Below are 26,290 nucleotides of genomic sequence, written 5' to 3' on the forward strand. Positions count from 1 at the left end.
AGTTTTAGCTCAGTGTAAGTGTAAGGAGCTCCAGAACCTCTGTTCTATTTTTGAATAGTATAAAGGTCCTCTGGATTCTTAAGTGTAAAATATGGTTTGGGGAATATTCCTGAAAAATGAGAAAAATATTGCACATGGAGGAAATGAAAGTTTCAGTCTGAATCTGTTTGTTAAGCACCACTTTTAGCTGGGTAACACACAGACCTTGCAGCAGGATTCACAGCAAATGGATGCATAATTCTGCTGGTGAGAATCTGCCCAAGCTCCCGATTTCTCTCTAGCTGTGTCTTTCTCATGTACTGAACATGAGTACAGGTGTTCATCAGAGATAGCCTAATATGATCAGAGACAAATTATTCAGCAGAATGTTTGCTGCATTATAAATATAACCACCACAGAATTTCTTATGGTTTGCCCCATGTGTGTGAATTATGTATTAAAGAATATTAGTTAGACTTGGTAGCAAAACAAATACTACATCCATTAGCTGCCACCAGATAAACAAAAAAGACATAAGATTATTTGCAGATGCCCTCAGTAAATGAAAATGCCTTGATAGTGGCTAAAGCTACCACGTAGATGATGAAGCACCCAAGAATACAATTTTTTTTTGTCACTATGAAAGACAACATAGTGAATGTTGAAATAAACAAATTCCTCTCTTATGAAATGAAAATTTAAAAATGAATTCTCCCTACAAGTGTTGAGTAATAGAACAGGACAGTCAATGAAGACTTCTAGCATTTTTTTTTCCTGGCACCTCTAACAGGGTGAGTGATTACATTAATTTATTTTTCTTACCTTTTAGAAAAGACTGGAAGTCTGTGCCCTTATCTTCATTGATTTTGCCTTCCAGAGAAGAAAGCATCTTGCTCACATCATTCATCGCAGCAGCAATGCTGTCAACCTTCTTCTGTAGAAAAGTTAGTTTCTTCTCCTGACTGCTAATCTTCTCATTCATTTTTTGAAAAAGTGCTTGGTCAGGGAACAAAATGAAAAAAAAAAAACCAAAACAACTAAGTACTGTTAAACATTGTCGAGTGAATTTTAAAAAAAGGAAGTTATAATTGATTGAAAAACATGAGCTAAAAGTGGGGTGAAAAGTTTTATTCTGAAGTTTTATTTTGAATGAATCATCTTGATTTTTGTCATGTATCATATATTAGTGTGATTCAGCAGCACAGCAGTTACTAATTACCAAAGCATACACATCCACTATAAAGTATTTATGACTTTACCAGAGTATTCTGAATGGTTAGCTTATTTTAATCAGCATAATGCCATTCTTCCTCAATCTAGCACCCTACAGAGTATTCAGTTAACTCTTATTTAGTTGATCTCCTTTAACACAGTCACAAAAGCATTCATTTTTACTCACCATTTATAACACAACTTCATAAATTTGTGTTATAGGCTGGTGTCTGAAGGAATACATATTTTTTCCATTGCTTGGATCAAAATAAAGAATTGTCCAACACAGCACCAAGGCAGAAAAACAGCTAAGAGATAAACTACTTTGGAATAATGATTAGTCTATCACTAAAAATAGAAGCTTAACCTACAAAGTCAAGTTTATTTTAAAACCTGCCCAAATTGTTTTTGACACTTGTAGTCACCTCAGGAATAAAAAAGCCTAGATGGATGTTTTTAAGATAGGTAATGGTGAAGGATGCCTTAATGTTGAAAAAAAGGACTTCACATGACTTCAGCCAACCATCTGAGTTTGACAGGTATCAAACTTAGTCTGGGATTTTCAGAAGATGTTGATTAAATTAGATGTTTGAATTCCTGTAAGCAAAGCTAGAAAACCTCCAACAATTCAGCCTAAATGGCCTATTTTAGGCATATGATATATTATCCCAAATGATCTGGGCTATACTACGGCTTAAAAAACTGCTATGGAAGAGATTCTTTAAGCATCACATACGAATATTTATCAGTCTAAGTTTACAGTATTGTTATTGATCCTTTGTCACTTTTCATTACAGTATCAGTGTCTATTCCTATGGCAGCAAACAGCTCTAATCAGAAATCATGTCTAAGTACGGGGGCCTAGAGGCTCCAGAAAAACCCCAAGCAAGTTATATGCAAAAGGGCATATTCTTCTGATGACTTGTGTTCCTTAGAATTCTGCATGTAAAGATACATACAGATGCAGATGAAGCAGACCAAGACCCCTGAGAATGTTCCCCTGTAGAGGCATGTTGGTTGTAAAGGCCATAATAGTAAGAGCCTGGAGAGTTTTAGGTTTGGATGTTAGTGCCTCCAGTTGTGTTCCCTACCCAAGCTATCTGCTTACATGGATTGTTTCTAACTCAACTGCCTCGTTTAGACTCTGGCAGTTCTTCTGACTGGCACTGCAAAGATAGGCCATTGATAGACCTTTGTCTTCATAATACATTTTTGTAAGAGAAAAACAGGAATGGACACTTCTGCTTCTAGTTGAATTGTTACTATGAGAAAGGGATTTGAATTCTTTAGCAGCTCATGCACATGTCACCCAAACTGATAACTAATCTGCAGAGTGTAATGCTTTTTTAGCTTGGTTTCTGTCAGTTCCAACTGAGGGAGGAAGAGAAGGCAGACGAACCTCAAAGTGAGGTTTTATGCCTGAAAGTGGCATGGCTGCATAGTGGGAGCTGGAAGCAGAATCTGGCTTGCAGAGCCATATCAATGACAGACCAGGGCAGTCAATCCTGGCCTCAGGCTGTGTTTGCGGGGTTGAACAGGTATCTCTCTCTTTCTAGACTGACCCAATTTGATTTAAAACTAACTGAAAAGCAATTAACATGGAGGTTGGAGATTCCAATTTCAGGTTTATTTCTCAGAGCATGATTCCCACTATCAGAAGTGGCATGTCTCAGAGCTTTATTGATCAAACTCACTTTTTCATGATACGCCCTGTCTGCTTTACTAAACATCCTCCTCCCTCCAGCCCTGAGAGACTTGGTTGCTCACACAGTGTCACTAAGGCACAACAGCCTAACTCCCTTTCGAAAATGCCACTCTGTATCTCCATACCAGATTCAATCTTTCCCTTTCTTTTTCTTTCTGTCTATTAAGAGCTAACATAAAGCACATACATGCATATAAGCACAGACATGGTCAAATCTCCATAAAAACCTGCAGCAATCTTAATTATGACATCCTGTTCTCTCAGCATGCATTACAGCCCACAAGAAGGTATTCAAAACAGCAAAACACAGACCTGAGAATATACCCTGCATTATTTATTTGTGTCAGTAAATGTTTCTGGATATAGGCCAGTAGGTGAGTGACAACAACACCATGGCATGGAAAAGATGATGGTTATATAAAAAGCTAGTGGAGGCAAAAAGAACAGAAGCATCAATAGATTCCAAAGAAAAGGAAGGTATTAAGAAAGTTCAAGGAATATGCTTCTGTTAAACAATCCTTCACACCATGGCCATTTTTTGGCTCCTCACCATGGAAAGTACATTTTTCAAGTAGATAAGGGCCACCAATCCAGACCAGGCACCAAAACCAGAAGTCATATGCTACCTGGAAAAATTGAATGTTGCAGGATTTCTCCAAGACCAAATCTGCCAGCAGCTAGGACTCTGGCTGCTCTTGGAGCCCCAAACTCCACCTCTGACCTGACCCCGAGACACTGGGGGAATGAGGCTTTATCCCCATGAAACCTGGCCACCATTTGCATTGCAGCATGTGTAGCCAACAGTGTGGTGCTGTCCCCCAAAATCAGAAACATCACAGGATTTCTCTCAGAGCAAAGCTTCCAGCAATTAGCAACCAAAAAGCGGAGAAGCTTCTCACATAGCAGTCATCTAACACAGATTCTTGATATAGATCATTATTTGAATACATTTTTTTTGTTACTGACTACTCTTACAATTTTAATTTTTCTGTACATACTTTTGTGAGACAACACTGACATTATATTCAAAAAACATAATATCCAGATTATATAAATAATGAGCAAATGTATAAGGCAGTAAGAAATACTCTCAAGCATTTCTGGTCTAAATGTTTAAACTCTCACTATGTTTCTTAGTTATTTGGTTGTCCTAGACATAGCTTAAAAAACGCCTGAGCTGCCCTTATTAAGGTATGAAATATTTTTTTATGTAAGAAAATATATAGCAATAACAAGATATTCAGATATATTCAGTCAATAACTTCATTACATTTTCTTCTGTGTGCAATGCTGGTCTATAAATTCAGTATCTTCTGCCCATCTTCATGAGAAGAGCAAACCACTGCACCATGACTGATAGAAATTGACATTGCATTCAGGTGCCTTCAGCAGGCAGAGATTTTCCTCAAATTGTTTTTGCAGCGATCTCAGTGACTGGGTAGAGGTAAGAGCAATTTAAGTACTGACCTGGCCCACTGGGGTCCTGCAGAGCTCCTGGTATCCTCTCACTGACAGTTCTGCTGCTCTCAGCCTGGTTGCTGTGTAGAACTGATTGTTGTTCTTGTGCTAGAGAAGTGAGAAAAAGGATGTGAGTGAACCACAGAACATGATAATTGGGATGATTGCACAACAATTTTTTCTCTCTTAATTCTGTACCAGCTGTACCAAAAACTAATCATCTGCAATGACTCTTATCTGCTTTGTGCAGTGTGGGACCACTTTGCTGCAGATGTCGACTGCCTTTATGAAAGGCTTCTCAAGAGTGGCAGGGGCTGATGTTTTGACATATTAAAATGTCAAAAATTGCTTTATAATGAACAGAATTTTTAATTGCCCAGGGCTAAAAATTTTAGAGGAATATTTTAGAATTATATAAAACAGCAATACAGTACAGAGACTGTCAGCTGTAAAATTAATTAGGGTTTTTTAATGGTTACAAAATTAACCAGGTTTGTTGCAACTGATTTTTGGGTTGATTTTTTTGGTTTGTTTTAGGTGGTTGTGGTTTGGGGGTGTGTTTTTTTGGGTTTTTTTGTGGTTTTGGTAGGTTTTTTGGGTTTTGGGGTGGTTTTTTTTTGGTTTATTTTTTTGGTGGTTTTTGTTTGTTTGTTTGGGGTTTTTTTGGTTTTGTTTTTTGGTTTGTTTTTTTTTTAGGGTTGCTGTTGTTTGGGGTTTTGTTTGTCTGTTTGTTTTGTGGGTTTTTTTGTTTTGTTTATTTTTTTACAGATTACACAGATCTTCAACCATGGAAATCTTACTACTAAAGGCAATGGTGTTACTACATTTTTGCAGCACCTAAACAATAAGGCCTATTTCAAAACAGAATCAAATTCTAAGTTCCAAGAAATATAATCTGAGATTTATGACTGGTATACATATAAAAAACTTCACAAAGGTGGCAATTTTGTAAATATTTTCTCTGGTGATGGCAGATGGGATTATCTGTGCTTATTTTACATTTCACCCCACAAGATCTGAAACCAATTTGCAAATAGCTGGACTAACATTATTATTAATTCAATATCACAGCTAGGGAAACTGAGGTCCAGAAAGTTAAGTGCCTTCACTCACAAAAAAGTAATGAGCTGATCAGAGAGCTGGGAACTGAATGGAGACTTCCATTTTCTTGACATACATTCTCTAGCCATCAGGCTTAATGGCGTTGTTTTCCTTTCATTATTTTTTCAAAAAATAAAACCTACACAAATGAGGTAATAAATTTACTAGTGTAAATTGATACCAATTTTTATATACTTGCTCCGTACTGCTCAAAATTGATATTTTGAAGTCAATGTTCCAGGAGGAGCATATCTAAGGAATGCCACTTACGTGGCACTAATGTGATTTCCAGTACAAGCAGAATAACTTGGGAATGATGAAATTATTTTACACTTCAAATATTAAAATCTAGTTTAGCCATAATGTGAATCTCCAGGGAAATGGATTAAAAAGCTGAATCAAGAAATTCCATGTTTCACATAGTTCATTTGAAGATAAATAGATTGTAATTAGGACAATATAAGGAGTTTAGGTTGTAAAATGAGGGTGTTGTACAAATTAGGATAGGAACTCAGAGGACATTATCGTATGAACCAGTAGTTTGATATAATCTTTTGAAATTGCCTGAAACTCAAAATCCTCAAACGGTTACAATTTCAACAGCTTCTGTTATCTTCCTGTGGCATGGTTATTGACAGAAGCTAAATTCTTGCAGTCAGCCCAACTCGTTACACAGGATTTATCAGGCGGTATTGTGATGATACAATCTATGACAAAGGAGTTGGTTACTTGCCTGTGATAAAGACCAGCTGATCAATGTACTTTTATTCTTTAATTTACTGGTCTTTCTGTTGCTCTAAATGCATTCACTGGCACTGTTGGTGCTTCAGATGCCACTTTTTAAAAAGATATAAACTATCCACCTTATCTTTCATTATCCCTAACAAATCAAATGCCCCACGTTCTGGAATACCCAACCCCTTACAGTTTTAATCACTCTTAAAGTTCCAAGGACATGTATTTCTCCCCATGTCCTTGTTTTACTAATGCTTTAAAATTGTTCATGTAACATTACTTAATGGCTGTAAGACCAAAGACGTAGCATCTCTGTCAGAGCAAACCAACCACAGAGCAAGTCCAGAGTGCACCGCACTGCCTCTGGCTGCAGCAAGGACTGGAGCCAGCGATGCACACACACAGACCTCACCCACAGCCAGTCACACATTGTGTACTTGTTAAATTTCACTGTAGTACAGGAAGGGTTCTTTGCAAGTAGCATTAGAAATTCAGGTTTTGCGTTTGTGAAACAAATTCAGAGGAGTCACTGGCAATATAGCTTCTCCTACATCATTCCTCCAGCATGGCTCAGGCCTTTTCCTAAAAAAATCACTCCAAGACATCATATGGTGATTCCATCTATGTGCCCTTTATTCCCACAGCTAAGATTTCCCATTGTAGATGCTTGATAACAGCAGGTGTGATGGGAGCACCAGACCAAAAACTTAAAACACATACTCTTTAGGGTAGAAATAGCCATCAAATGACTTACATTACAGACCTTTTAAAATCAGGAATGCCATGCTCAGTTTAAACAAAACAAAAAAACAACAACAAAAAAATTAGACAGCCAGACCCACCTTAGAGATGCCATTTGCAATAACAAAGCACCACAAAAAAACCCAAAGAAGCCGCAATATGAAATCCTGAGCAATGTGTTCTTCCAGTTGTATCAGAACAACAGGTAATGGATACAGAAATTTAACATTAGGTGTCTATCATCCAATATCAGCCTAGATGTATAATTTATTGGCCCATGTATTTTTAAACACAGAACTCAAAATCATTTCAGGGAATATTAAAAAAAGTGGAGATTGGGTATTTTCGACTCCATCTATCTTTGATGAAGCAGGAATGGCTGAAGGGGTTTTCCAGAGGGGGGGGTTAGGTAGTTTCCCCCCCGTTCCCTGCGTTTCAAGGCGATTTGTCCCCTTTTCTGCGTGCTGCTCACCACACGCAGAGAATGGGACATTGCACGGCCATCTGCTGGTAAAATGGCATCACTGCCACGCCAGGGAATTCCGTGCTGACAGTGGCTGTGGCAGAGCCAGCTGCTGGTCTAAACCACGTAATTCGGTGTTCCAAATGTGCATGAGGGAACCGGGATTTCAATTACTACACATGTAAAACTAAAATAAAGCTGTGTTTAGTGAAAGTAACATGTCATGAAGCCTGCAGCTGAGAATTTAAGTGTCCTTTTGTTTCAGTGGTTTTGCTCCCAGTAAAGCATTCATTATTCCCAGGTCAAAAAGGTGATGCTTTAATTGTTGACTTGTCCACATTGAGTTGTTTCATAAGAAATCACATCTACATTTTTTCGTTCTTATACATTTTCTAATAAAATTGCATTGTCCATGCTGGAATAGGATCCATGTCTTAGCCAATTTGGTCATGTGTTCCCACAAGGGAGGTAAGGTTAGAAACAGTGATCTGAACACATCCTTTCCGTCTCTCTCACTACTGCACTACCTTGAGAAGCATCTGTAACCAAGCAGTTACAACGGGGCCACCAAATAGACCTTTCAGATGTCTGGTAATAACTATCAGGTGGTGGTGAGTGGTTCCTCCTGCCTAAACAGACTGAAATAGTTACATATGACTTCACTGTCCGAGAGAGAAGTTAAACCAGGAGGCATTTCAAATTAGCATTTGCTACAAGCAATCCAAACCACACTAGCAGCACCTTTCCAGGATCTAAAGGATTGTCAGAACACCCCAGTTCCCTTGGCACGGAAACTCTTCAGCGACAGTTCTGTCGTTGAACAACAGAGAGGCCAAGTGGGAGGCTCAGTGACTCAGGAGAGCCCCTTTCAGCACCTCCAGTGCCTCTCCCCTGCTGTTGTAGAGCACAGGATGACAAGGCTCTTGGGCTCCCAGCTGTTCGAGTTCATTAGCTGCCGTCCCTTCATGGGAATTGAATAATACAGGCAGGCTTGTGCTGGTGGTCTGCTCCTCATGGGAGGCAGGATTCCAGAAGCAAGGAAGAAAAGCTTCTCTGACATAACACCTTTCATCCCAATCTCTTTAAGCACTTCTACAAGCATTAATTAATTAAATATCCCAGTGCCCCTGTACGATAAGTGTCATCTCAATTTTCTAGATGGATAAACTTGGTTATGCAGATTATAAGTGTCTTCCCCAAGTTATTCAGCAAGCCGGAAGAGGTTTGAAAATAGAACCCAAGAGACTTAACACCCGCTCCTATAACACTTCACAGCATTTTCCTTTCTTCTTATTTTTTTTACACAGATGCCACTACAAATTGAATTATACAGCTTTTCTTCCTGATCAATGTTTGCCTGTTATTTTGATGCCATTTCAGTTTTGTCAGCTGCGACATCCCCTTCTAACGCTACCCTTTACATTTTTTTTGCTAATGTTTGCTTTTTTCTGGAAGGAAACATTTAAAACACTTGACCTATGTTTACTGGACAGCCTGCTGACAACTCTGCTCTGTTACCTCTGTTAATATCTGGCTCCACACTCTGCTGTACAGAGGAAAATTTTGTGCCTGCCAAGGTTCTGGGTCTTTGGCACTGAAATTTCCCTCCTGGATGTGAACAATAGTGATTTTTCTTCATTCCTCTACATTAATTTTTAATCACAGCCCTTTACTTTACCACTGCTGATTGAATTCCCTATCACATCTAATAGGCTTTCTTGCAATATTCATTCATTTAAAACCTGTATGCTGATGCCATATCTAATTTTTCAAGGACTGCTTCCTTAAGGCCAGCAGCAAAGGAATAGCCATTATACAGATGTAAAACTACAATACGATGCCACAAGTTTGATCACCAGGGCAGAGGTAAAAGGCTATTCTGTCAAAAAGGGCACAATTATACAGGGAGCATGTGTAATACCTAGAAAAATTCAACCACAGTTGAAATGAACAGCAGAAGGACTACAAAATTCAGAGAAGTAAAAAACTGATACATTATTTATCGCAAACAGAATACATTCTTAGAGCCTGAAACCAAATGGCAAAAGAGTAACAGTGCTGTAGAGGAATATTACAGCAAGTACTCAATAGAGGACTTGAATTTAATATCCCTAGCACTGTAATACTCAGTAACTAAAAGGTCAAAAGTAGAGACACGCTGAATGCAAACTCCATATTTTAGCAAAATGAAATATGGCTGGAATTTTTATGAGCTTTGTTTAGAGTGGAAAAGGGGAAAGGACATTCTGCTTAGCTGCTCTGGAAATTCGTGTGCAGGGCAGAGTCAACATCCCAAAGCACTTTAGTTTACTGTGCCTTTTATCTGGTTTTGATTTAAGAAAAAGCACTGATTGTTTTTCATCAGAACCATTTGCTTACAGATCAAACTTGCATTGTTTTCTTTTGCTGAAGTGAATAGTTCAGATACTTGTAACTCTACTCACCTTTGGGCTGGCAGTTTTGCCCATCGTACCCAGGACAGCACTTCCACTCCAGCAACGTCACTATTTTATGTTTGATTCTGTAAGCCTGGTGTGTTGTTGTCTGGGACCTGTGAAATGTGAACAATTTAAAGCTATTTTAGGTAACCAAAAAGGAGCTGTAAGATACCTGCATAACTGCATTACATTATCTCACTTGTCATACCTATCTTTCTATTACTGATTGAAATTCAAAGTGAATTCTAACCAGGGTCTGACGTTCATTAGCAATCACAGCTTCAATATTGCAACCCCCAGATTATCTGCATGAATTTTAAAGAAACCTGATGTCTACTTAGACTTCTTCCCAGCATATCTTATTCAGGATTTAGATACTGCAATGTTTATGCAAGACATTACAATTAAGAACTACTAAACTGGAAAAAGTGAGCCAAAAATACAATTTTCATATACTGCTTTTCTTTGGAATTGTGGAAGAATGCATTCACAATAAATTTATACCACATTAACACACATTTAGTGCACACTGGAAACCTTCTGTTCTAATTACTTCAGACAAGATTATACACACATTAATCCAATAAAGTGTGAAAAATTCCACTCTGGACTTCAGGGAAAGGAGAGCCTGGCCATGTAATTGTGAGGCCTCAATTATTACCTTTACAGTATGCAACTGCAGAGGCAGCAGCAATTTTATTTGTGTTTGAACAGACTCTGCACATCCTGGCTGCCCCACCACTTCTCTTAAGTTTCTTAAGTTCACAGAGAAGTCAGCTTACAATGAACAGGCTGCAGTATGGCATATAGAATAAACTACAGCAAACCTCCTTGCCCTTCTAAGATGTTAAAGACAAATTTCAAATAAAAATATTATATACTATTACTAGTTACTGAACCCTAACATGAGGAACACCTAAAATCTCAGAAATTACTGAATTGTTTGGTACACACAATCCCTATATAAATCATTCCAGAAAAAAAGATACTTAAAGGCTGTCAGACCTAAAAATATGACCCAATCATGAATCAGACCCAATGCATGAAAAAAATGCCACTGTATTTTACATTCCAGTGAATGTTGTCACCCCTTCACAAGGGATGTAATATTATAAATATTAAAATTCTCATAGTAGCTGGCAGGAGCTTTGCATGTGTCCCTAGCCAGCTTTGGCTGTAAGAAATGGCTTTTTCAGCAGCAAGAACTCAGTAAAGATTAAGGTGATCTGAATTTAAGAGACTTCCTGCATATTTTGCTGTATGGATGGTCTTATGATAAAAACACCTAATTCTTCATTAGCATAATCCATTCCAAAAGCCACTCATAAAAATGAAGTGTCCATGAAAGGAGTCAGTCATGAATAGTGATTTCAAAAATAATCCACGTAAAAAAAATGTAAATGAGTCTCAGAAATTTATGCAGTAGAGCCCTACTCATAGGAGCAGCACAAGGACCTAAAATGATCAAATTAGAAAAATACTAAAACAAAATACCAATGGCAACATTTCAATCTCAGGGTCCATTCCACGGTTTTGCCATGCAATTGACTTAATTTAGGATTCACCAAATGCTAAAGAAGCTCTATTCCCAGTTTCAAATCAAAGCTTTAAATGTGTTCTGCTATACCATCTAGAGGACAATTCTCAGAACAGTCAAATTGACTTTTAAAAGGCTTTTAAAATTTTTCAAGGGAAAATACCTTACTATCTCCATTTTGTTGGGGTGCTGTTTCAGTTTGCCATTTTCCCTGTTCCTGCATTAAAATCCAATTTCACTTACTACTGAAATCTAACATTTGGAGAACACAATGAGACACCCAAACCACAAAGGACAATCTCTATGTTTAATAGAGCCGTTATTTACAAGTTCCATCCAGGCCAATTACTTGTCTAGGTTCACTGCCTGACCAAAGCTGTGTCAGAAGTAAGCACTCAGCAGAGAGATAATAACAAAAATATTTATGCCTCTCAGGGGAAGCCTCTTGCTTCAACAGAGCACAAGCTTAGAAAATGGCACAGAAAGGATTTTCTTCCCTGCATGTACTTTAAAGATTTGTACTTATGCACCTATCTTTGACTCGAAGACTTTGAACTGACTGGAGGGTTCCTGTGAGGGCATGCTCCCTCTTGTTTCCTTTTTAATTTTTAAAGCTATATTCACATTTATGGTGTATTTGGTTGTAATTAAAGTACTTGCAAGTACTCTTTCTTCCCAGTTCTCCATACCTCTGAGCACAGGATCCAATTTGCCAAGTGCAAGGCTTTGCTCTGCCTGATGAGAAGGTTTCCAGGTTGTCCACCACAACTGTAGGTGTGAGTCTAGTATGGACATAAGCACACCAGTTTCTGTAAAACAGAGAAGGTAAAATGATTAAAAGTTTTACAAATAGGAGTAAGTTACAAAAATTAAGTTTGTTTCACTCAAACTGACAACGTTGTCTTGGGCAATTACTTAGTCTTTGTGATTCAGCAAAGAAAGCAGATAATTTTTTCATCTCTACATACATTCATATTGCAAATCTAAATTTTAGTTTGTAAATATTTGTGGAGCTCTAAGAACAAAGAAGCTCTTCTAGACTGCAGTAAAGACAGGTCTTAAAATACACCTGCATTTCAGAGTACAGAAACTGTTTATCCAGAATTCAAAGGATTCTTCAGTGAGGTTTTTAATCATCCACAGCTTTCACATTATGGGCAGCCATTCCAGAGTTTCTCCCTTTTCCCAGCAGTACTGTGAGTACAGGTAGACTTTGTTTTCCAGTGCACTGTGAGATCAAAGCCACGCACAGCAAACACATGCCATAGCTCCATACTTCCCTGTGCCTCTGGATGCCCATCCAGAGAAGGCAGTCACATACAAAAAGATTAGACTCTAGATCACTGCTGCAAGGGAGCTGGAGCTGGTGAGTGCAAGAGCAGGTTTGATGGGTTTTTTTGAAAAGGTTTCTAAGGAGGTTGCAAGAAAATGTAAACTGTTAAATCAGATTTTGAAACTTGGCTACAGTAGGAACTACAGTAGAGAATAGAATTAAGTCAAAATTAAAATGTGAATAATGGCTCAGGACAGATTTGTACAGGGAAATTATGCCACAGAGATATATTGGTATTCCCTGAATCAGAAGCAGACAGATAAATGTGTGATTTTCAGAGGCTTGTGGCAAGGTCACTTAGCAAAAGACATTGGGGTGTGGGGGGGGAAGCAATCAATTGCATAGTAAGAAGATAGCTCCTGTTATAAATAAATAAGGCATTAAATCAGAGAGCTGAAAGACCAGTTTGCTTTTTCAAGAAGCAATTTATCAACACAATCCCACATTAATCCATAATAGGCACTTCTAGGGGAGAAGTAAATAGGGGGATGGCAGGGTTATACAGAATTTTACAAAATCGTTTGTGCAGTAAAAAAAGCTGAACTTGAAGAATTGCAGAAGTTTCATTATACTGAATTTCCAACTAAGTATGTGTCAGAAAAAAGTCTTGTAATGCAGAATCAGCCCCAAAGACAGGCTTATAGAGATAGTACCACTACATACAGTAGCTTTCATCAGGGGAAAAAAGTAATCTTGGAGTCATTATTAATGGCTCTCTGAATAGGCCAATTTATTGGTTTACCTTAACTAAGTTAGGTAATCAAATACTTGAAATTATTAGGAAGAACTAAAGAACAAACAGGAATCATCACTGTTTCAGTACATCAACTCTTTGTTACTATAGATGAGTTTATAGGCAGTTTGAGCAGAGAATTCAGGTTTGGTCCTACATCCCAAAGAGGGGTGGAAATAAAGACAAATAGAAGAGCAGGAGGGATACAAAGTCATGAGATTCATTATTCTGTTTGTCTTGTTATAATAAATGAGCATCAAAACAGGTTTTAAGCTAAAGAAGACAAAAATGAAGGGCCAGGCAGGGCCAGGGCTATTTCCATAGCCATAGACTGTACTGAATTTGGAAGCCAAAAGGCATTTTAAAAAGCAGTAAAACTATTTCATGAAAAAAAATCATGCCATTAAGGTAGTAACAGTTTGGTTTTTTTATCATTAAGTTGTAACTATAACCTTTGCCTCAGGAATTCTCCCAGTTGCAGACTGGAAAGTATCCTGAAGAAAGCATTATTATGTTTCCGCTGGTGGAACAAATGTCTATTTGGCCTAGTGCTGACCTTCTTCTTTCATCTTTAACTTAGTACAGCCTTTCTCAGGATCATATTATTCTCTTGCCCATGCTGAAATATATTTAATTTTTGCCTTGGCGAGTTAGGGACTAGAGATTGTTTCAGTTCTAGGGTTGGTGAAGCTTCAAGGACTTCCAAAAATATTGGCATATGAGAACTTGAATTTCATCTTTCTGTGTGGTGTTTTGCTGCTAACATTTTCTTCCAGTGGTAGTAGTTCTGTTCACATTTCATAATCCACTAAGGGAATACATATATTTGCTCCAGAAATCATATCTTGCTATGGGCTCCTTACAGTGAAAATCAAAATACAATTAAGACCAGATTAGTTCCATTTACTTAAGTGGCATTAGTACAGATTTACAGTGTTTCAAACATGAACAACAGCACAAAACACAAAATAGTACCAGCATCTGTCCTAAAGTGATTGCTTTTGTCTACTGAGATCCTACCACTGTATGCACATTAGCTCAGTAAGTGCTGTATTCAAAATGATTGCTGAGAAAAAAGAAGGATAAGCCAGAAAGATGCTGAAATTAACAGATTTAACCTCACAATATCTCTACGGCCAATATTGCAGCACTCCCTTTCACAACACACATTGTTTATTTGAGGAATAACGTGCCTTATATAAAGTGAGCTTTGAGTGCCTTTGATCTGATTTTGCTCACTCACTCTCCACTTGCTTGAGAGTTTTCATTATGATAGTATTTCTTCTTAATTAGGTATAAAAAGGCTGTGCTTTTTTTGATATTTCCTTGATGGTCTTTCTCCTTTAGTTATTGCCTTTTATCCATGTGTATTAATTAAGGACTCCATGAATATTTTCTAAAAGTTAAATGCAGCTATCAAGCATGAGCATAAAGATTAGGTAGTCTGCTCACTTTCTCTAGGGAAGTCAAGAGCAACTATATGCAGGCTTGAGACACATAAAATTGGCAAAAAGGAGAGGAAATTTAAGTCTTCCAAGTTTTGCAGAGGAATAATGAAGTTACTTACCCATCCCTCCAGGAGAGGCATGTGGGTTCCTCACAGTCTCCTGTATCAGAGACTGGCAGTAGTAACTAAGTAATAATGATACTGGAGTTAAACACCAGCAGCAGCAAGCCAGAGAGACAGAGCTTACGGAGAAATGTAGCTGCCTCTCTTCCAGCACACCTCTGCATCAGCAAGGGAGGCCAGGCATCCCCATTGCCAAGAGATCAATGGGAGCCGGACACAGAGGGGGCATGGTCCCCTGGGAAGCACTGCCAGGAAAACAGCTCTTCCAGGGGGCTTCCTCTCTGAGCACCAAGGAGCACAAGAGTGGGGCTTCTTCCTAGGAGAAGGGTCAAAACCACATAAGCCAGGCATTGACCTTGCCAGCAGCAGAGCTACCACAGAACCAGGAAACTTCAGGAAGCAGTGGGGTGGCAGTAACAAGTCAACGAGCAGCCCAGCAGGGACCAGGCAAGGTGCCAGGTCTGGGGGAACTGCTACAGACAAGCACCTTCACAAGGAAAAAAACCTAGGAGCTCAAGCCTGGGCTTAAGTGGAGCCTAGGGTGGAGGCCACAGGTGAGATTGCTTAGGACCATCAAGGCTTATTATCCTGCTCAGTGCAGGCATGAAATCTCTTCCCTTTCACAGCTGTGGTGAAGGTTCTGCAAATTCATACCCAAGATTCAAAACTGTATTTTTTTCGTCTGAAGTGCAGCACAGAGATTAAAACAAACAAAACAAAACAAAACAAAACAAAACAAAACAAAACAAAACAACAACAACAACAGAAAAAACAAACAAACAAACAAACAAACAAACAAAACCACCAACTCCCAGCATATGAATAGGATACTAAATATTTCTTAACAGATGCAGGAAGTGATTCTGGACCAGACTGACACTGATCTATTCAGCAGGAGCTCTGACTAAGCCTGGGGATTTGCTTATGATTTAAACTAAGTATAGAGAATGTAAACAACTAAATTCCTAAATAATTCTCAGCAATTAACCAATGGCATATAAAGTCTGCTCAGAAAACCACTGAAGCAATAATGCCATCTATAGCTGTTGTGCTTTCCACATGTGCTTTCCTGTTGCACATTAGATCTTTAGGAATTGAGGAGCTAATGTCTTGGGCAGTTAAGTGCTGAGCATCGCACTTTTACAAATCAAAAAGGCAAACATAGGGATCAGATTTTAAAATCTGCTCTACAGTGAGAGGGGTGAGGTTAGGGACTTGGGCCTGTGGCTCCCTAGCCTTCAATTTACCCTTGCATGCAGATCTGACAGCTCACCAGAGAAAGGGATTAAGCAGAAGGTGTACAAGAATATTGTCATTGACAACCTGTTCTGTAGTGCACATGTTTGGGGTATACATTCTACTAACTGGGAGCCATTTTACACCTGAGCAAATGTGGTCAATGAAAAGATAAAAAGAATTAAAAGAGGCACTAAAAACTTTGCAAAAGACATGAAAGCACTGGAATATAGATTTCAGTTAAAAAAAACAAACCCTACCTCCCCCAAACACTTTTTAAAAAATCACACTGTAGTTATGATTATTATTACTATTATTATTTAGGGTGTCTAGCTTTGAGGATCAGCTATTGGAACTTGCTCGTTTGGCGATGCCTTCCAAAGGAAAAAAAATGTTACAGTACATCCCAAATGTTAAGGGCCATTCTTGTTTTTTAAAGACAGTCTGAACTCAGCCTCTGGTCTCTACCAAAAATTTAAGTAACTTGAGCAGATTGTTTCCATTTGAAATATTTAACTCATTCTTAATGTATGTGAGTGCAATGTCTGAAGCTATCGTTCTCACATGGCCCAGCAATCTTTGATCAGGCTAAATTGGAGGAAATATTCACAGCAAAAGAGCCCCTGGTGTGACTCATAATTAGGTTTACACTACCAATGAAATAAGCTCATTAAGAGATGTTAAGAATGTAAATATAATTTTGAAATCAAATTGTCTGAAAAAATGTAGATTTGGAAATAGAAGATGAAGCGTGGCGGAAGAACTATGACAGGCTGTGTTAATGCAACAGCAGAACAGAAGACAACTGATTTGCATAACAGGACTTTAAACCTGAAAATCCTCTTTACCCTCCCTGAAATAATTTATTCCAGATCATCAACACAGGCTTCTAACATGCAGATTTTGTTGAGAGCTGGAGGAGCCTAGCATCTCTTTTGCATTGAGCCTGATTTCAATCAGGAAAGCTGTATTTAAAAACAAAACAAAATCCTCACAACATACAACAGAATTCCAGCCTAGAAAGAGCAGTACAAGTTCCGATTTGGCATAAAGCCCAAGTCACAGATTTCATCCTCTTCTTGCATGTCTTGGCCAGGAACACGCACTGGTGGCAATATGTGTGAGAGTCTTCAGGCCTTTAAAGCAGCCTCCTTGATGTGGTATTTGCTGCAGAATTCCCAGTTTAAATCAGATTATTTCTCGTCCAGCTCTGCACTCGGTGTGTTTTGGCTGTACCCAAATGTGACATCCCCCGTCAGGGCTGCGGCAGCACCTACACCGAGAAGCGGGGCACGGCAGGAAGAGCCGCGTTCACTTCTGCTGGAACCTGTGAGCATGTCTGCTCGGCAGCCTCGGCAGCCAGAGCCCTCTGGGCCTCAGGGCCACTCCCAATTCCCTCAGACCTAAATCCTGAGCAGGGAATTGGCCCCAGAGCCTGCCCAGGCGACTGCAACAAATCGCCTACAGCGGCCAGGGACCCATCACTGCCACCCACACGCTGTCTTTCAGCCTGTCTTGGGGATTTAAGCTTGTGGGGATCCCTGCCGCCTGGTTCGGGGGACACTCGAGAGCCCTTAACCCCGTTTTTGCCCTTTAAACCCCTCCTAAGCCGCGATCAGGCGGGCCCAGGCTCTGCGCAGTGCCGGGCGCGGCTGGCAGGTGGCGGCGCAGGCCGCGGAGCTGCCGGCGCTGGGGCGCCCGAGCTGCTGAAAAGCGAAGTACAATCGACACCAGCTTTTTTTAGCGTCCCCTGCAGTCCCCCTTCCACAGCACATTTCCCTTGTAAAATGTTCCCTGGGTCCATTGCTGGGAAAAGAGCAAACCTCACAAAAACCGCCGGCAACGCCTGTACGTGATTTCCTCCGCTTGCTTGTAAGTGCGGACTCCTGTAAGTGCCACCCCACACACTGCTGAGGAACAGCAGTGCTAGTCGGGCCACAAAGGGTATAGAATCAGTTATGGCCTCTTCATATCGTATCTGAAAATGACGGATTTTTGTCTGTGAGTAAATTAGATTACCCAGCTTTTAATAGAAATGCTATTGAATCAGCCCAGCTGAACACCACTGAATCATGACAATGAGATTACTGTGTTCCTGACGGAATACAAAAGGACCCAGAGCTGGAGCTGTTGTCAAAGTCCATGCCCAGTTTGATGGTTGTGCCTCATTCCGGTTGTATGCAGCTTATTTGTATTTCACAGAATAGGTAATGAAATACTCATCTTGATTCTACAGCAGTTTTAATTCTATATTATCCTTCACATCTGAGCAAAGGGGATGTAGACAGCGTGTAGAGCCAGGAGATGCTGGCTTTTCAATCTGCTTTAAACAACCTGCCAAGTTTGGATGAGGAGACATGATGTAAACATTCAGATTATAAGGGTAGCAAGCACCCTCACAAGGTTCTTTTTTGCTATTGCATGAGAGACTGGCTTTAGTAACTTCCTTTGAATTCCACTAGGTGACCACAGAGACTTCTCATTGTGATATGGTAAATTCTGTATCTTTAAGTGAATGTCGGTCATCTTTCAAAAATATAAGCTCTGTTTCAAAGAAAAATTATAAACTTGAACCAAAACCAGTTAATCCTTTAGGTTCAGTGCCCAGCTTCCTTTGCTCTGAACATATGAATCTAAGCTGTAATAAAAATTCAGTACTCACTAGGGACTGACCATAAACAAATCAAATTGGAAAATGTGTTTTACAAGCTGGCTGGAATGGAAGAAACTAAAAGGTGCATGTGACATGTAATATAAAATAGTATGTGATAATAAATTATGTTACAGGATATGTTTTTATCCCTGAGAAACAACTGGCTTGTTGACACTAACTAGAGCATTAGGTGTCAAAGATTTGTTTAATGTTTTTTTTTTTTCAGGACTCAGTGTCCTGACATTTTGTCCTGTCTGTTACAAAACACAAATTCTCCTCTCGTCATTCATTTCCTTTTTTTATATTACAGTGCTGAAACCTTGGACTGTGAACAGTCTCTTTGTTTCATCTGAATTTTTATTTACTGTTTGTCTTCCCTCGTGCTGCAAAAATTGATTCACTATTTCCACTTACCTAGTACTTCACCAATCTGTTTTAGCATTTAAATGTTCTCTTGTTGCAAACCAGATCACCTCTTTGATACATGATTTTCCATTCCATGTCAGAGCCCTTTAACACAAAAAAACTTTTCCACATGGAATTTAGACTTCAGAGAGGATATCCATTAATATCAAATCTTTGAGAATTATCCAGTAAAGCACATCTGAAAATGCAGACAAACTGCTCTTTAAAAAGGTCTGAATTCTGCCTTTTTACTTCTGGATTATAAATTTATTTTCCCTCTTCTAATTGACGCAGAGTACAAAATTCATTAAGGTAGTTCTGTTCTAATTTACTGTCAGTGCTCCTCAGGTAACCTTCAGTTGTATTCAGATTTCACTGCATTTTTAGTGCCTTTGTGATCTCCAGAAAAGGAGACTGCAGTATCTCAGTGATGGCTTCTCCACTTGGAGAAATATCGGCAACAAAAAAAAGTCTTTGTAAGTGACAAAATGAAAATATAAAAAATAGGATCCATTACAGTTTCAGGGGTGAATTTGTCCTTGTTTATAGTGTTGCTTTGGGCAGCTTCTCTTTTTTTTTCCCTGTCTTTAGATGATTAAAAGCCTTGCCAGTTTCTTTGTATCTGATTTGCCACTTAATCATACAGATACATATCTCTATGGTGTCATTGTCTGATCTTATGGGGCTCTTGAATGGAAAGGATCTGAGGCAAAGTCCATGAATTCAAGGTGATTTTTTTTCCCACAGGCTTTTTCCTCATGACCAATGGTGTTGCTTACCAGGAATGTGTTACAGAATAGATGCTCTGTATCAGATTTGGCAGAAAAATTGACATTTGAAACACTTGCTTTCTCTATCTGGCTACACAGATAATGACTTTGGAAAACATATGGGGACACCTTGCTGCTGTCCTCTCCTTGCCAAGTCTATTCTAGAATTAGGGTCAGTTGTCTAAAATATCTATTATATTCAGATTTGTAAGAATGCCTATTTTCTGTGCATACCTGAGCAGATGTTTCTGTTATACCCTAAATGAAATGCCACAAAGAGCTGACTTTTTGCAATGGCTAGTTTGGTACAGTATTTCTAATCTATTCAGAGGCATGGAGAGACATTACAGGGATGGAAAACAGTCTCTTCCTAATCCTTTCTGTTCCCATGGCAGATGAAACAAAGAACAAGAGCAAGATAAGCATGAGCATTAATGAAATAGTTAGTGTAATGAGACAAACAGAAACATTCTTTACCATCTTGAAAAAAACACAGAAATCATCTGTATAGTGGTGTCTTATCTGTTCACAGAAAAACTAAACAACGAGACTCTGAAAAGGCTAAGTACTTTGTGACTGTCTCAAAAACAACTTTGGTGAAGAAGTGTTGTTGTTTTTTTTTGTTGTTGCTGTTTTTTGGTTTTTTTTCCTGCGCTATATTGCTATATTTCCTGTCCTGCTGAAAACAGCCTGTCATGACTGCCAGCCATCACTGCTTTGGGACTGCTATGGGGGTAACACTGAGCTTAGCATGTGTAGGAAAATTGGGTTGTGGGCTTATAGCTGAGCATCAGAAACACATTCAAGGTGCTGCTGCATGAGAGTGACTTATTGCAACAATCTTCTGCTTAGCTGCAGTACAACATTCTGAGGACAGAGATTGGCAAACATGCCCTGACACAGCCACCAAGGCAGCCTCAGGCCTGTGTAGGAGCTTCTTCTTCCCAGGTCATAGTGAATGTATCTAGTGAGGCAGAAACCTAAGCCATGTGTGACTGTATTTTTTGTAAATGCACAATGATGCAAAATCTTAGGAAATCGATTCAAGAATTGTTCTCTCTGCTCCATTAAAAAGGGACATGATGAAAACAGACCGTGAACCTCGCATTAACCAGGCAGTTAAATCAGGTTTCTATGTGTCTCATGTATCTGAACTGTCTGCTGATCTTAACCATTCATTTTTATTTGTCAGTACACTAGATTTCTACCAAGCTGATACAGGCAAAAGCAATTTCCAGGCAGAAATGCAGACGTCTCGTCATGAGAATGAGATATTTCAGCACTCCTATCACATGTGACAGCTAAGCAAATCTGTCCCTGGTGCTGACTCTATTAAACCCTTCTGTGCTTAGTAATAAAATACAAAGTCACCTCAGTTCTACCCAAAGTAATGATAAAGGAAGTGTTTTAAGACCCTCAGTGCCTTCAAGATAAAGAAAACGTGTAATATATAAATAATAAGAGAAAAGAGTAATGTACAACCACTCAGTAATGTGGGGATACGGTGTTTAATTTACAGCCTGAATGAAAGTCTCATGTATTCAGGAGCTGCCCTGGATAATAATTAATAAAGTCAGGTTCAGAATGAAAAGATGAGTCTGCTGGTCTCAGGACTCCACATGAAACTTACTCCATTGCACCACTGTTGTTTAAGCTGCTTTACACAGTGAAATACTGTAATTGTATCTCTCCACAGACTGAAAAACACATATCTCAAATGAGCTCAGTTGAAAAGAATGTATCATAGATTTTCTTTTTTCACACCAAATTGATATTTAGATTTATGTCACTGAATTTTGAAGAAGTTCTCTCACTCTAGGTTTACATTATTTATTTATTCATTGGTAAAGATTGTATAAAACTTTGAAGATGGTAGAAATAAAAAAAAATAAGAAAGAATGTGTATTTGTAGAGACATTAAGTTTCACATTTCAGAACGTGACTCAAATTCATTACTAGGAGTGAAGAAATGAATTTATTCATTACTAGGACTGAAGAAGTGAATTTTCCTTCAGCTCAGGCCATTCTAGATGTGTTTCCTATGAAGTTTTCTTATCCTCCTGAAAGCTTGGGTGCAGACCCTGCCTGAGAGAGGGATACCTCACCACAGAAAACACTCTTCTGAAATGGTTTGAGAGCAGACAGCAACAAATTGTGTTCTCCTGAACCTATTCAAAGGTTAAGTATAAAATTGTTCCAATGGGAAGGAACAGGATTTAATTGCAATTCTGTGCCAGAGAATAATAAGGAAGAGATTCATGCTTTTAGAGAAAAGGATATGCCCGATATTTAGCCCTTGTAATACCACGTCAGGATGTGGTAGAGAGAGGTTCAAAGCCTAACGTAGTTCTAGAGTGCATGTGATAAGGTATGGGTGCATAATATTGTCCTCACATAATCTAGGGTAAGAATAGCAAGGGAAGTACCTTTGTAATTAAGCCACAAAGGCAATGACCTCCTTCAGAAAGGAGTATTTGGGTAATTAAGTTTGTACAATGAATGCATATTGTACCTTGTGGATAATCTGAAAGCCTTGCAGACTCTCTAACAAGGTGTATGTGTTGCTATTTTTAAAATTAGAAATATGTTTAAAAATAAATGCTCATTCTTGTCTGTTTGCCTTCCTCTTGTCTCTCACAGATCTCTCTCTATTGTTCCTTCTATGTGGAGCCTCCTAACATCAGCATCTCTGCACATATGTTGGCACAATGGGTTGCCATAAAGGATTATAGAATCATGCAGTTCCTGCAAGGTCACTCAAAAATTCAGGTTGGAGTACAGACTATAACCAAAGAGGTGCTTGAATTCAAAGTAAATTCAAAAAGAAAATGGTTCTTCCAAATTTTCTCAGAGGCAGTACACTTTAGAGCTATGGAATCTGCTATTGACTCATGCTGTGCTCAGGCTTCAAATGAGCAAAACCTTGAAGAAAGCTATGTCTTTATTGGAATTCTTACAGTATCTTTTTCACTTTATTTGTGATACATATTTTTTTTTAAAAAAGGAAAATATATGGTACAAATTATTTAGGGTGTGGTTAATGGCACTTACACTTAATAAATAAAAATTTTTGCCTTTTTATGCATATTTTCTCACCAGTAGCTTTTCAGGTGTTTAACAGCAGTGATTACAGTGAGCACCCTATACTAGGCATTTTCTCATGTCTTTGCTGAAAAAGAAAAATTAGTCACAAGCAAGATTATTATTCATGCAGGTCTAATCCACAGGGAAAAGAATATCTAACAGTGAGGTGACCTAAGTCACAGTCCAGGTCATGGCAAAAGTGGAAGGAAAGTGCAAAACACCACATATGATTATAAAAACACTCAAATACAGTGGGAAGACAAGCCAGAATCTTACTGTGAAAAGGACTGAGCCACACCTAGAACTGTAGATATTTGCTAGAGAGGGAGAGACTATGTAGCTCAGCAGTTTGAGCAAGATAGTGGGGATTCAGCTCTCAATTTTATGCTAGGGTTTCATGCTGCTACACATTCCTGTAAATTTGTTATGCAATCCTGGCTTTATTGCTAACTGGCTTAGTGGACTGCAATATGCATGCTGCACAGCAGGTTGCTCCTTGACCACTCATGAAATTAGGTGCTGGCAAATACAAGATTTGCTTCTTTTGCCTCTCTGCAGTTGCAGCCATACGTCATTATAATAAATAAAATACGTGACCATCTCCACTAGAGACTAATTTTTTGCTACTTGTATTTATATCTCATGTGAAAGGTAGAAAGAATACCTGCTGATTTACAGGGTTTTGCTGAAGATTAATTTAATTGGAATACCATTCTGGAAGAAAGATGTGAATGCTAAAGACCAAGTTAGCATGTATTGGGATTTATTTCAATGGAGATGTAGCTATCAGCACTCATGGTATAATAGATGACTTTCAGAACTTAAGGAGTATGCTAGGAAAGCTGTCTGGGAAATACAACTCTTTTACTGGGCTCTCTCTTCCAAGCAGAGGCAAAGGACTACTTTCCTTTGGGTCCTCATGCATTATTTCCTTTATATGTAATCCAAAACATTCTCAGGTCAATGAGAATCTTTTCTTTCACTTGAAGAAACATTAACTCCAGCCACACACAGCAAGATAATTGTAGGAGGGATGATTTATTCTCCTTTCCATGAATTTGGATGCTGCCATATGGGAAAGTATTATCAAAAGAAGAAATCCATATTCTGAAAGCTCGCTTTCTGTAAATACTATGGAAAACAACTTATCCTTTGTGTCTTTCAATTTCTACCAGTATCTGATGATATATAAGCAATTAAGGGAATCTTGTAATATCTGCAAAGTCAGTGTTAATATCCCCATTGAGAACTGAAGACATTGGGGAACAAAGAAAATAATTTGTGTTCCAGAACTATAAAACTAGACAGTACATTTTGATATACTCTATTATGCACAGCTATTTGGTATTAAGTTATGGAGCTCCGAATGCACATTCACCTACAACAACACTTTTTATAAGTTTTTATCACAGAATAGAATGTTTCAAATTGTTAGACATTGATGCATTTTGTACATTTAATTGCTTGTATTTTCAGTTTAGTGGAGAAGTTTACAAACACAATATTTTTAATAGATTCAAAATTAATGTGCATTTGTAATTTCTTTTATCCACAAGAAAAGAAAAAGGAAAAAAATCAACAGCAGTTTAGTGTGCATAAAACAGAGGGCCATCTATTATAGTCCTTTCCTACCCATATATGATAATGACTTCCCTGCTGATTTTGAGATAACCACCCTAAGGAATAAAACATTGCAGCATTTACTCTGTTAGAAATGTTACAATGGTTTTGCCTGAGTAAATGCTGCAGTTTAGTTCCTTGCTTGTTTTAGATGGTATTTTTTAAGGTCAAAAATAATTTTACTGAAATTGCTAGGACTTTTGCCAATTATGTCACTGGAAACAGGAAAATAAGCCATACACAGGAGGCAAGAAAAAATGCATAGCTTACTTTCCCCTGGTAGTTTCAAAGCCGGATGCTTTGGAGATGGCATCCTGCTGGCTCCTGGTGATACCAGCGCTGTGAGAGGACTGCTTGACAGATCTGTTCCCTGTAGCTGTATCCAGGCTTGCAGTGACCCCTTTCTGGAGAGCCATCTCTCTAGCAGTGCTTTTTAGAGTTGTTGCTTTGCTGTGAGATGAGCTTTCAATCTTCTCTCTGCCAGAGTCGCCATCACTGTTTCCATTTGACTGACTTGCAGGGGTAGATACTGTAGGACTGGAAGTTTCTTTCAGTGCTGTTATTCCCAGTGTCTCGGCTGCAGATGCAAAAGGAAGTCCCTGTGAGGCACTTGCTTTGGTAGCTTGGGTTTCAGAATGGGGTGACTCCGTAATTGTGGTCAAAGATGGAGTCAAGTCTGAGTGATTTGTCTGGGTTTCATCGCCTTGTCCTGTGGTCCAGAGTTTTCCTAGAGTGTCAAATCCAGTGCTGCCCCTGTGTAAGTGAAACAGGAGCAGCAAGAAAATTATCTCTTTCATTCTGATGGTTTTTAAATGCTGTAAGTTATCTCACATTTATTTCCTAAACAAGAGACCCTGTAGTTTCTCCCTCCTCCTGGGCTGCTGCTCAGATAGTGAGCCTACCCAGAGGATGCCCTGACAGGCTTTATTTCTGTAGAAAGGAAACAGGTTTTGGTGTTTCAAAATTGACTGAGGAAGCCTGGTTTCCTGTTTCTGTGGATCTCTCTGCAACCTGTGACCCCTTGGAGAGCAGGACCCTGGCAGCCTATGTGGGAGGAAAAAAAAAGAAGTTTTCAGAAGGCATAGGATAAAGATTAATGGTACCATAGAAATGTGGAAAAATATGTACTGTGAAGCAATCCTGAGGGATAAAACCTGAAATTATTACCTAATTTTCCTTTCACATGTACATGTACGGACAAGTGAGTTGTCACAGGTGCTCTTTGGGTGGTTCAAACTTATGACCTTGTTATTGGTAAAAACGGTGTGCTACACGAAGCTGAACATTTGCTGTGTCTTCTCTTTTTTCTCTGAACATTTAAGCACACTTTAAGCTGCAAACAGTGCAGAGATGAGGATGAGGTTCACACTGTATCCACCACTGATTTCCATGCCTGGAGATATTCAAAACTTGACTCAAAACTCAAAGACAAGACCCTGAGCAATATGATCTCAGCCCTCTTTAGAGCTGGGTTGTGGACCCAACTGATGACCTTTAGATGTCATTTCCAGTCTATA

At 38.8% G+C, this 26,290-nt stretch overlaps 1 protein-coding gene across 1 annotated transcript in view; it reads right to left on the reverse strand.

Annotated features, from left to right (window-relative positions):
* Positions 1-25,677, reverse strand: part of MMRN1 (multimerin 1) — a 40,860-nt gene extending 15,183 nt beyond the window's left edge. The window contains exons 1-5 of the mRNA XM_063422856.1: positions 25,044-25,677; positions 12,059-12,178; positions 9,839-9,945; positions 4,364-4,462; positions 802-975 (exon numbers count right to left, since the gene is read on the reverse strand). Coding sequence (XP_063278926.1) covers positions 802-975; positions 4,364-4,462; positions 9,839-9,945; positions 12,059-12,178; positions 25,044-25,570 — 1,027 coding nt within the window. The 5' untranslated portion in view covers positions 25,571-25,677. The remainder of the gene's footprint in view (positions 1-801; positions 976-4,363; positions 4,463-9,838; positions 9,946-12,058; positions 12,179-25,043) is intronic.
* Between the last annotated feature and the right edge of the window lie 613 nt (positions 25,678-26,290).

This window comes from Prinia subflava, chromosome Z (genome assembly GCF_021018805.1).
Source record: "Prinia subflava isolate CZ2003 ecotype Zambia chromosome Z, Cam_Psub_1.2, whole genome shotgun sequence".
Taxonomy (NCBI): domain Eukaryota; kingdom Metazoa; phylum Chordata; class Aves; order Passeriformes; family Cisticolidae; genus Prinia; species Prinia subflava.